A 12,490-nucleotide genomic window follows, 5' to 3' on the forward strand; every position below is an offset into this window, starting at 1 on the left:
ACAGAATTTTAAACGTTGAAAGAAAACTAATATTTTCCCCCACACCCTTATTTTACATATGTAAGAAAATCCAGATTTTACAGTTTGTACTGTGTAATGCAGTGGGTTACATAATGGCTTATACTGGGTTTACACGGTGGCATCAGCTATTCTAATTGAGGTACAGAATTAGAGTGCCCCATGTAGCTGTCAAACTGCTTAGCAGTCATTGCATTAGACTTCCCCGCAACTCGGATATAAAGCCTTGGGGATGTCATTCTGTGAGAACTTGTAAAAAGAATGGGTTTTAAATGAGTCGTTAATAACTGGCTGTTATTGGTTAAATTGTATTCCCAATAAAGATACATAGAAGTCCTAATTCTTGGTGCCTGTAAGTGTCTGAAAAGAGGGTCTTTGCAGATGTGGTTGAGCTACGATGAGGTCATTCATTTGAGCCCTAATACAATATGGCTGATATCCTTTTAAGAGGAGAAAAGAATCAGACTGCAGCAGACAACAGTAAGCCAAGTGATGTCAAGAAGTGATGGCCACCACCCAGAAGTCTGTCTTCTTAAATCCACAGGTTTCATGTGCATACTTCACAAAATGAAGCTCCATGCATCCCAGCAAATTCATTACCTACAAAGCCACATTGGTAGATGGAACTTTAGGGAGCCATGAGCTTAATACCTCATCTGAGGGTATGTTTAAGATGTGACAGAAGTGAACAGTTAAAACTGTGACACATACAAGTGCCATGATGGTATCAGCATAGAGCTAAAGGAGAGAAACAAGAGGGAAACAGGCTCAGGATATTGGGTGAGCTTCCCCTTTGAAGGGAGTCTTAACACAAGAGTTAGCCTGGCAGATAAGGGAGGAAGTTTTGGAGAGGAAGCATTTGCTTGAGCACGGAGATATGGCAATCACCACGCAACTACAGAAAAGTCAGCATACTGTAATATTGTAACACTGGTGTTTTGGCACTTATTTTTACATAAGATATAAATGCCTGTATTTGATATTTTTTTAAGACCTACATGGTGTCATGGGCTGAACTGTCTTTCTCCCCGCAGTCATATGTTGACATCATAACTCCCTGTACCTTAGAATGTAACCACAGTTAGAGATAAGGTCTTTAAAGGCATGATTAAAAGGTTTATAGGGTAGGCCCTAATCCACTATGACTGGTGTCCTTATGAGAGGAAATTGGGACATACACTAAGGGATGTGCACACATACAGGAAAGACCATGTGAAGACATAGCCAAAAGGCAGACATCTCTAAGCCAAGGAGAGAGGCGTTGGGAGAAATCAGACCTGCCAACACCATCTTGGACTTCTAATCCTCAGAATTATAAAAAACGATTTCTGTTAAGCCCCCCAAATCTATGGTATTTTTCATGGCAGTCCTAACACACTAGTAAAATGGCCAAAACACAAGAAATCTGGGGAGGATGGCCAGAGGTGAAGCTGCAACATAAGGGCCAGAAAACAAGGACCATATATTCTATGCTGAGCAAATTGGAGATCATCTTGACAAGAGTGAGCAAGGCACTGAAGGATTAAGTGGGAGAGACACAGGTAAGTGTTTTAGAAAAATCCCTGTAGAGTTAAGTGTCGAAGACAAGAGCAGAAAAAAAGGAAGATCAGAAGGAGGTTGCTGTAAATAAGGGATTAAGGTTCGAATTAAGGTGAAGGAGATATTTCAGAAACATCTGAGAGGAGCACCAACAGAACTAATTGGGCTGGTTGTGAGGAATGAGAGAGAGAGGAATCCAGAGTAACTGCAGGATGGGTAGAGCATCACACCATTGCCCTGTGTAGGCAAACACAGAAGGAGTACCTTTAGGGGAAAGACAATAAGGTCAGCTGTGAACATGGTGGAGTCAAGATGCGTGCGTTTCACAACTTGAGCACACAGGAAGCACAAAGGTCCTGTGGATCAGCAGAGAAAACAGAACCCTCCAAACTGTGCAAAGCTCAGATAGTGGTTCAAACAAGGGGAAGGGCAAACTCAGGACAAGGTATCACAGGAGAACTACAGGTGCCACACAAGACCTCAATGAAGCATTAACATTTAAGGATCTTAAACTCTCTACCAGAAACAATGGTGAAAGTAAATGGAGGAATGTAGCACAGAGGAAATGGAGGCCAGTGAGAGGATAGACTTGAAAAGAAGGGTAGTATTTTTCTATTTTACACAGAGATGGGGAAGACAAGACTAGTCACCCCACAGATGGTGGTTTTCATGATGCTCTAGAATTGTTGATATATGCATAGATTCAGTTCACCTGGCAAAAGATGGTTCAAAGACCTGGATTGTGTCTCTCCTGAAGCTGAAATGCCGTGTTTTCCTTTCTGGATACCACAACTACTATGAATTAATGGATTATATAATCTTACCTATATGTGGTCTTTAATATTACATGATTTGTATAAATTTACATTTTTGAAAATGTCACCATAAAGGAAAGAGACTAAAAGACAAAATTTATAAACAAATGTATCATATTAACATTGTTTTAAAGCAATGATCTTGGGAATCCATCTACTTACGTATATATACCATCACATCCAACATTTTTAGAATTTGTCAAAAAATCACAGAGCAGTAGCATGGACTTCATTTTAGTAAAGAGCTAAATCAGAGTTCAATCTAATGACTATGCTCCCTCCCCCGCCCCCATCCCTACACACACAGTTTTTCCATCAAAAACAAGACATGGCTGGTAAGTGGGAAAATCAGGTTATAATATATCTTGCAGAACATGTTCTCATTTTTAAAAAGTCTTTTCCTATAGATATAGAATTGTATTCACTTGGTCTTTGCCTTTATTTTTATAGTATTTATTACCTTAAAAATCTGAAGACAGCTACTTTCATGTTGAAAAAAGGATACCTATGGAGATTACCTTAGAAATTTACCCTTTAGGCAATTCCAAAAGAATTTCTTTTTATAAATAATTTGTGCAGTAGGTGCCTCCCTAAAATAAATACAGAGCTTCTCAGGATAAGTACCTCTATGTTAATACTCCTTTAAGCTCTCACATTTATTTAATAGAAAAAGATTAAGAAGTTTATACCAAGGTAATGACACAATCTCTTGAAATAGAGAATTTTGAGTGTTTCTACTTTCTGACTTAGGAAAAATAATGAACATGTACTGCTTTGGGATGAAGAAAAATTAATAACATCTCAAATTAAATGAGTCACTTCCAAAAAGGCATACATTCCTTTGACAATCACTGCCTTTTCCCAAACACACGTGAAGTTATTACTTCAGTTCACAACCTACATTATGTCTGCCTTTGTCTACTTCGGGACTATAACTTTTAGGATACAACTTCCTAAACATTTCTTTCAGGTGGTAGCTCAATAAACATTCACCAAATAATGTAGTGGGTAGTAAGGAACTGAAACTTCATGGGGGCTGTGTATGAAAGTTTAAAATAATAAAGGGGCAAAATAGGAGTCTCGTCATGGCCACTGATGTAAGCAAGATTCAGCTGCTAGTGGTGGGCTGCATTCCTCTCCTCCTCCTCCTCCTGTTTACGCTCTCCAGCTACATCCAGGTATACTTTTAAGCCTTTGGGGAGTGAGCCTGCAGGCTTTTACAAGCAGAGTATATACTTCAAGACTCATAATTTCAGAAATCGTATATTTCAGGACCAGTTTCCTAAAAACTGGGTCAAAAATCTCTGCCAAAAGAATGTGGCTTATAATAGTTATTGCTTCTCTTTAAAACAAATCCCTCAAGTAGAAGTAAATTTTCTCTCTCCACAATTGCACATCATAGTTCTGAATAGAATAATGACTGTATAAACATGGTGTGTTTTAAAAATAGGTCTGCATATCTATGTCAATTAGTGAAGTAGGCAGATCTGTACATAAATGGCAGGAACATCCAAAGGTCATAACTTTAGAGAAAGTCTGCTGCCATAAAGTCAAGAAGGTTAAGATCTCAGATTTCACTACTTTCCATTCTGAAGAACAGCTGAGTATATAATTTTAGCTTTAATTTGCTTCACATTTCAATATAACATTACATTTTCTATTTTCTTTTTACGTGTGCACACACATGCATGTGCACGCGCACACACACTCACTATATATGTAACTGCAATTTCCTAGCTCTAAAATGGTCAATCTATATTAATATGGTAGATACTTTTCAAAATTTGGAGGAAACACAAATTTAGAAAGAAAAAAGATTAACGTATTTAGAAAAAACGCCTTCTTATGAGGGATTTTATGTCAACTCTTGCAGCATATCTCTTTCCATGATTAATGACTTTGCATATAAGTAGCAAAAGTAATATACCATACCTGATTTTTAACACTGGCATATCTTTTCAGGTGTTTTATAAATTCTGGCCGAGAAGTATTTCTTGCAATTATAAGAGCCATGCTTCCGTTATTTAATCTGAAATTAAATATTTATACTTGACACTGAGAAGTTTATTAAGTGATTGCAACCAAAATTACTGTGTGTCATTTCTTCCAACAAACATCATGTTCACTAGAAGTTTTAGGCAAGATAGTCATCATCACACTAAATGTACCTAAACTTGTTAAATCTTATCTTACTGTATTATTTTTTAAACGGCACAGACTTTCAAACTAGTTTGGTTAAACAATTGACTTCCTTCTCAGCAAGCTGTTATGTTAAGGGCTTTTTAAAAAATTAACCATTAGGCATCCTATTCATATATCAAGACATTTCAAGTGCAATGTATTTATTTAGGGATTCTAATTGTGAAATCATGTATGTTTTTAAAAGATATAAAATAGTGAATAAATACAAATGGTATGATAAGTGTTCAATACTTTCTCAAAACCTAAAGTGTGATTTAAATATTTGTTTATAGGCAGGTCTAAGTGACATAGGGACATAAAGTGGCCCTTGGATGGATAAGATGGACGAATGCTACTGCACATGTTCAGTTAAGTGACTGAGCGTTTTAATCTTGCATAAATGTTCAGTTTAATAGAAGAGACTGCAAATTTAGAGATGTGGTTTAGTGCCAAAAAAGCCACTCACAATTCCATGTACTTTAGAAGGCAGTTTGCAGAAATGTGTGCAAATGATTTCTAGCTTGATTTCAAGGCAAATATAAAGTTATTCCAAGAATAACAACAACAAAAAAAGAGCACTTTAAATCTTATGGAAGCTCAGGGTAGAACTTGTAAGGGGCCCTGGAGATTATCCAGTCATTCACTCAGTTGGTATGGAAGGAAGAGACGACCCCAAGTCTAAGTGATTTGCTCAAAGTCACACAAAAGGATCACTGGTACCAGATCTCTTAATTCCCAGCATCCACTGTTCATTTTATTTAACATGCTATGTAAATAGCACCAAAACACATTCAGAGTAATGTCTTGTGTGTTTTTTGTTAATTGCTTAATTTTTACTCAGAAGCATAAAAGGTACTTCATGTCTACTTTTCAATACTTATTAGTAGTTGAAACATACCCAATATACTTGTCACTGCTTTTTTATGTTATGCATCTATTTTTCAAACACTTAATACTGATTTCTATCAACAATTTGAACTGAGGTATTTTGAATTAAATTATACTTTGTTGTGGAAAAAATAAAACTGAAAGTTGAATCTCCTGTGCAATGATCCTGAATCATTTAGAAGATTAATCTCTGAATACCTCTGGTCAGCCAAGACCTGGTGGAAAGGCCTTTGTAAAAAAAAAAAAAAAAAAAAAAATGTTGTGTTTAATTATAATCCACAAAGGAAATCTCTAACTAGTCACCCTCTAAAAAAATTCATCAATACTGATTAAACCTGGAGAGAAGCAGCAGTGGAAATGTATGGAGCAGCATTGAAGGAGGCATGAATTGACCCCCAGAAGAGCAGACTACATCTTATGAGGGTCCTTGAAACAACATGAGAGTCAGAGATGAAGTCAACATGATGAAGTAATAGATGAGACAGAGACGTATTGTCTCAAGTCCCGTAGAACATTATTCCTATAGTCAGCCAGTTGTTTTTCACTTTGAGTGAGGGAAACTACATTAAGAGGCACACAGCTGTCTAGGATTTCTGAGAATATAAGAAGGAAACAAGCTCAATTACTATATCAAACGAGCTTCAAAATACTTCTTTCAAGTTTCAGCACTAGAGATAATGAGGACCCTGACATCTAGATTATGAATATCAAATTATATATTCTTTTTCCCTAACTTTGGATATTTCCCTGTTTATTAGCTTTATATCAACTGCCAAGGAAAAATTTTAAAGCAGTCCTCTTGGCTAGCTGTTCATCATTCTGGTTAAATATTTTGCAGGGAAGATGAAACTAATGATTAAAATTATGTTATGAATTGCCAAAGCACCTAAGTCATTCTTTTAATCCACTTTCAGAGAAATTCTAGATTTGACTATTTTATACAACATTCATGATCCTTTCTTCTGCACTTTCTGTGGGAGTGGGAGAGAAACGTTTTCAGAGGAGTAATGGACAGCTACTTGAAAAGAATGTGTAAGAGATGAAATATTTATATTTTCATAGATAAAATGATATATAAAATGTGTCAAGAAACTGTGGGCAATAGACTCATACATACCACTATTCACAGTAAACATAAATAACTAAAATTCAGCTTCCTTTGACTAAAAGTATCAAATATACCCACATACCTGCTTTTCATGCTGAGGATATTTATGTCTGTTCTACAATTTGAAAGTAGAAATGTTCATAAGAAATACCAGAAATATAATGCTTTCAATGACCAATACATGAACACAAGCAAAGTAGGCATAAAGTGACACAGTAGAATCATGTTAATAAAACCCAAGAAATATTTTAGCCCCAGTAATATTAAGAAATCAGTGGTTGTCTAATATTTCCAGTTTAACAGTTGGGGTCAGCTTCTTCTGATAAGCCCCTTAGAATCTCTAGTGTTATATAATCCAAGAGAGACTACCTGTTGATAATATTCTAGTGAGCCAAAGGTTAGCAAGGTATTCTAAAAGAAAAAAAACTGACTTATAGAAAACTATCAGCGATTCAATAAAATTGCTTACTAACCTGGTGTTAGGTGCCAGGCCTCTAGGTGCCACAGAACACAGGCAAGGGATTGCCATAATGCTGACATTCAGGATCTGACCTTGGATCGTCTGCCATTGATCATTAGTCTCTAAATACAATGGAAGTGATTGGTTACTTTACCTCACCAGAGCAAAATGTCTGTAGAGCCTGACGTAGTTCTCAAAGAGGTACTTTTAGACTCACCAGATTTGGGAGATCCTTCCGCCTTCCTAAAAGAAAGCAAAACAAAGAAAAGTACATCACACAAAAAACAGCATCTATTAATTTGGGAAACTTCAAGAACCTAATATGTCAAATATTATCTTAGATTAGGCACAGTAGGTAAAAACATAAAAGTAATTCCATTACTGCATTACATGGTACTGGTTCATTTCAAGGTGTTATCAGTAACAATGGTTTTCAATTCTTTTAAGGAGCAGAACAGTTCCTCTGTGCAGCTTGGAATAATGGTTGTGTTCCATACTAGGCTAAATTCTCATGAGGGCAGAAACTATGGGTTTTGTTTGTTTTTTGGTTTACTGTTGTAGCCAAAGTGTCTGGCATACAATAGGCAACTCAATAAACAGCTGCTGGATAAATGAATAGATCATTGCATGGACGGATAGAGCGAATAGTTGTTTTTGAAGACAAAAGCCAAACCACAGGGCCTACTAGAATTTCACTACTCTATATTCTTTGTTAGTAGGTCAGAAAAACAATGAAAGATCACAATTGTCATAAAGTATGTATATCAAACTGTGTCATGATTCAAAGATGGATATAGATGTTTACATTACTTTGAGCTCTTTACCTACCTTTCTTGTAAATCTTGAGAGCTCATAAATGGTAAAAATGATATTTCACAGTCTTCAGGCCTAAAATACAATAGAATTTGCTATTAACACTCACGGACTCAGAGATACAAAATTTTTGGTTTAAGCAAAAAGACTTACTTAAGTTTTGCCAGTGCCTTAATTACAGCAAAATCCCTTCGTTGGTTGGGTGACATCCATCGATGTTTTTCTGCCAGAGCCAGAGTTCTCCCACCAAAGCCAAACATGGCTGAGAACCCAAAGCGGAGAAGCTTGCCGGTGGTGCTAAAGGTGCAGACATCGACTGGTTGTATGTGCCCTTGAATATTAAATGGGATATCAGTCAAGCAGGGAGCGCAGTAGGGCCAGTTGTCAAAATGGCAAACATAGAAAAGCCTGCTTATTTTCTTATAGAAAATCTCAAGTAACTGCGTACAATCATAAACATCCCTGCTTTCTCTTCATCTCTGTACCTGCAACCACTAAAATTACCATTTGCAAATTTTTCAGGTACTAAGGAAGAAACACAAAGCAGTAAATATCACAGCTTATTGTTATTTCATATAAAACAGGGTTAAGGCGAGGGCACCTGGGTGGCTCAGTCAGTTAAGTGTCTGGCTTGGGCTCAGGTCTGATCTCACTGTTCATGAGTTTGAGCCCCGGATCGGGCTCTGTGCTGATAACTCAGAGCCTGAAGCCTGCTTCTGATTCTGTGTCTCCCTCTCTCTCCCTCTCCTTTCACCTCTCTCTCTCTGTCCCTTCCCCATTCATGCGGTCTCTCTTAAAAATAAAGAAACATTTTTAAAAATGTGTATTTAAGGGGCACCTGGGTGGCTCAGTCAGTTAAACGTCTGACTTCGGCTCAGGTCATGATCTCACGGTTCGTGGGTTCGAGCCCCGCGTCGGGCTCTGTGCTGACAGCTAGCTCAGAGCCTGGAGCCTGTCTTCGGATTCTGTGACTCCCTCTCTCTCTGACCCTCCCCTGCTCACGCAGTCTCTATCTCTCTCTCAAAAATAAATAAAACATTAAAAATTTAAAAAAATGTATATTTAATTATGAAACAGGATTAAGACAGTAAAATTTAAGTACTTATGCAAAGTAAACTTAGATTTAACACTAGTTTTGCATTGCATTTATCTGAGTTTATAGGACTTCTATCAAGTTAGAGAATAAATATTCTGGTGGATGTGCAATGATTTTTTTATCTTCTTCTTAAGTTTTTCTCTTAATAACATAATCTCAGCCCTTGAATCTTGGTATAGTCAAACAACAAAATCTGATATACTTAAATAGCATGCATGGAGCTTCTTGGTTATAAAACTGTGATCTTGTGTAAGCTTTATTTACTGCTCTTAATAGTACCTGTACTCTAACAAGGGTGGCAGTCCAAATAGTGAAGCTTTGTCTAATTGACTTTAGGTTTTTAGTAAAATATGTCGCTGCACTGAGAGCGACAAAGAACCTGTCCTTCCTTAGATAAGTTTGACAGACATAAAATAGCCTTAAATGAATATAAAAACTTCCCTGTAAAAAGCTTCCTTATAAAACATGAAATTCTTACCCATTATAATGTGCAAAGTTGCAGTCACCACATGAGGGATTCCATGAAGAGAATGTGCCAGTACATTGGTAGAGCCTGCAAAGTCAGTTTTAAAACATGTAAAATCAAAGTAGCATGTTTTAAGTTATCTTCGTGCTCTTAGCTTACACAGATATAACTATGCCATGTTCAAATGAAAAATTAATAGAAGTTTATAAATTTTCATTCATAGCTTAAATTCACATGAACTGTTTGACCTTTAAACCACATAAAATTAGAAAATATAGTATCTACTGGCCCACAGCTTTTTCCATCATTAATGTCTATTTTCTACCAAAATACACAAGCTATCAAAGTCTACTCCATCCAATTTCAGTAAGTGAGTTTCTAATTTCTATACCTAAATGAGTACCAACAGTATAAGGTGGTTTCTGGAGAGTAGAGACAAATGCATAAACATATATATGAAAATTAATGAAGAAAAAATATAAAATCACTATAAAGTAAAAAAGACCTGTTTTAAATACCTTTAATGAATATTAGAGGTAAGCTTTCATCTGAGGGAATTCCCCTCTTATCTGGCAAATGGTATCGTAGATGAAGAAAATATTTAATTCCATGGTATTTGCCATGCATAAAAGCCTATTTGGAGACATTATAGATTTCTTATTTTCATAACCATTACTATAATTCATGATCCACATGGAGTTTTGACATCAGCCTACAGAAAAAAAAAAGCTCTCTCAAGTCAGAGTTTTTCTAAATGTTTGTTTATTTTGAGAGAGAGAGAGAGAGAGAGAACATGGGGGAAGGGCAGAGAGAGAGAATCCCAAGCAGGCTCCATGCTGTCAACACAAGACACTGGGATCCATCTCAGGAACCATGAGATCATGACCTAGGTCAGATGCGTAACTCAATCACCCTGGCGCTACTCAAGTCAGACGTCCATAACATTTATATGTCTCTGAGATCTTGGGTAAAAGCCTTCCTCTGAAGGGGAAAATACCAGGTAGGTCCTGCTGTTCCCAGGAGGTTAAAAGGCTTTAAAATTAAGAAGCTATAAGCTTTCTTGAATTACAGAATGTAAGAAATAAATCAGTAACAGCCAAGTGCTGTGAAAGCATGGATGTGCGGGGTACTACAGCTATCGAGGCGAAGGCTAGTCCCCTGGTTTTGTTAATCAGGAACACTTCTGTGTGGTCATATGTGATCTATTCAATTTGTATCACTTGAATTGATGTGTGCAAGCGTTTTTCAGTTGACGAAGCTGACGAAGCTGAGGCAGTTCAGATGTTATCAACGAAGTCTGTCATTAACATAATCATCATCAGGAACTCCTCTAATATTAATGATTTCCAGACCTCTAGTAATACCAATTCAAAGAAAAGTCTACCTTAACCAGTTAGGAAACCTGTTCCAACTGATTCATCAAAGGGCAAATTATGATCTGACCTTTGTTACTCAGAATATGGCCCTCAGTCCAGCAGGATACGATAATACCTTGGTCCTTATTAAAATGTTGACTTCTGGGTCCCCCTCCAGACCTCATGAGAGTCAGAGTCTGCATTTTAGAGCACTCTTCTAGAACGTATGGTCCAGAGATCAGCAGCATCAACATTATCTGGAAGCTTGTTAAAAAGGCAAATTTCTGGATGGGGCGCCTGGGTGGCTCAGTCGGTTAAGCGGCCGACTTTCGCTTAGGTCATGATCTCGCGGTTCGTGGGTTCGAGCCCCGCGTCGGGCTCTGTGCTGACTGCCAGCTCAGAGCCTGGAGCCTGTTTCGGTCTGTGACTCCCTCTCTCTCTCTGACCCTCCCCTGCTCATGCTGTATCTCTCTCTCTCTCCTAGAAATAAATAAAATATATAAAAAAAAAAAAAAGGCAAATTTCTGGGTCCCGCCTCCAACCACTGGAATGTGAATGTCTGGAAGTGAGGCTCAGGTGTCCATGTGTCAGCAAGTTTTCAAGGTGATTCATATGCACCCTAAGCTTTAAGAACATGTGATCCAGATACCTGTCTCTCAGTGGATCTTTACCCAGAAGTCAATTACATAAGCCTTTCCAATTATCCTTTGACCACCTACAGCCTGCCCTCTGGCCATCTAATTGCTAATTAATCTGGAGTAGGTGGGAGGGAAGAGAGAAAACAATCTATTTTGCTTCCCAATCAGATTTATGGTAAAGGTTTTGGAGGAGGTCCCATAATTAGAGGGAGGTATTTAGGATTATCAATGGATTACAGTACTCCATGAAACACATTTCCTCCATTACCATGGTTAATTAGGAATAGACCATTAAAGCATTCCTCTAGAAAGGCTTATTAAAAAACGTAATGTAATGTTGTCATGTGCAATAGAGAATGATACATATCATGACTCAGACCTTTTAGTCCCTGGGAGTTTGAAGTGTGTTAACCATGCCCAAGCACAAATCCTTCTAGACTGTTAAAGATTATTTTCTTTTCTAATTTTTGTCTTAGGCTTTGGAACCTTCTACAACTTTTGCTTAATTCCATAGACTTTGGCAGACAGGCCTGACCACAAGTCAGGAAATCCTTTTAGTCACCTTCTACCCTAATTAACCTGCTCCTTAGTCCTTAAGAACTATATTGTACACTCTGAATTAAAAAGGAAAGTTCATGAGGAAAGTCGATAGAAAGTTATAATACTATAGATTGTTCCTTATTTCTGTTTGGATAATCCACGTGATAGAGTGCAATTTCCAGAAACAAAATGTGATCCATCTGAAGGGATGTCCCCATGCCAAGAGAACATGCTGCTCACTTAAATAACAACTATGTAATTTTAGCGTTCTCACCAAAGCTATAAATGTTCTACCTCAAGGTAAACATTGTAATTAGCCTGAAAAGTTATTTTTCTTAACAGTTAGCAGCGGGGCGCCTGGGTGGCTTAGTCGGTTAAGCGTCCGACTTTGGCTTAGGTCATGATCTCGCAGTTCGTGGGTTTGAGCCCCGCGTCGGGCTCTGTGCTGACTGCCAGCTCAGAGCCTGGAGCCTGTTTAAGAGTCTGTATCTCCCTCCCTCTCTGACCCTCCCCTGCTCACGCTGTCTCTCTCTCTCTCCCTCTCCTAGAAATAAATAAAACATTAAAAAAAAA

General features: G+C 37.6%; 1 protein-coding gene across 3 annotated transcripts in view; it reads right to left on the reverse strand.

Annotated features, from left to right (window-relative positions):
• The window catches only part of CERKL (ceramide kinase like), a 110,156-nt gene that overhangs the window by 1,656 nt on the left and 96,010 nt on the right, over positions 1 to 12,490 (reverse strand). For all 3 annotated transcript variants that reach the window (XM_039239631.1, XM_039239630.1, XM_039239629.1), the window contains 6 exons: positions 9,397 to 9,471; positions 7,976 to 8,153; positions 7,838 to 7,897; positions 7,227 to 7,252; positions 7,023 to 7,131; positions 4,305 to 4,401 (listed from right to left, as the gene is read on the reverse strand). In XM_039239631.1, coding sequence (XP_039095562.1) covers positions 4,305 to 4,401; positions 7,023 to 7,131; positions 7,227 to 7,252; positions 7,838 to 7,897; positions 7,976 to 8,153; positions 9,397 to 9,471 — 545 coding nt within the window. The remainder of the gene's footprint in view (positions 1 to 4,304; positions 4,402 to 7,022; positions 7,132 to 7,226; positions 7,253 to 7,837; positions 7,898 to 7,975; positions 8,154 to 9,396; positions 9,472 to 12,490) is intronic.

This window comes from Hyaena hyaena, unplaced genomic scaffold (genome assembly GCF_003009895.1).
Source record: "Hyaena hyaena isolate Hyena2069 unplaced genomic scaffold, ASM300989v1 scaffold_159, whole genome shotgun sequence".
In the NCBI taxonomy this organism is placed as follows: domain Eukaryota; kingdom Metazoa; phylum Chordata; class Mammalia; order Carnivora; family Hyaenidae; genus Hyaena; species Hyaena hyaena.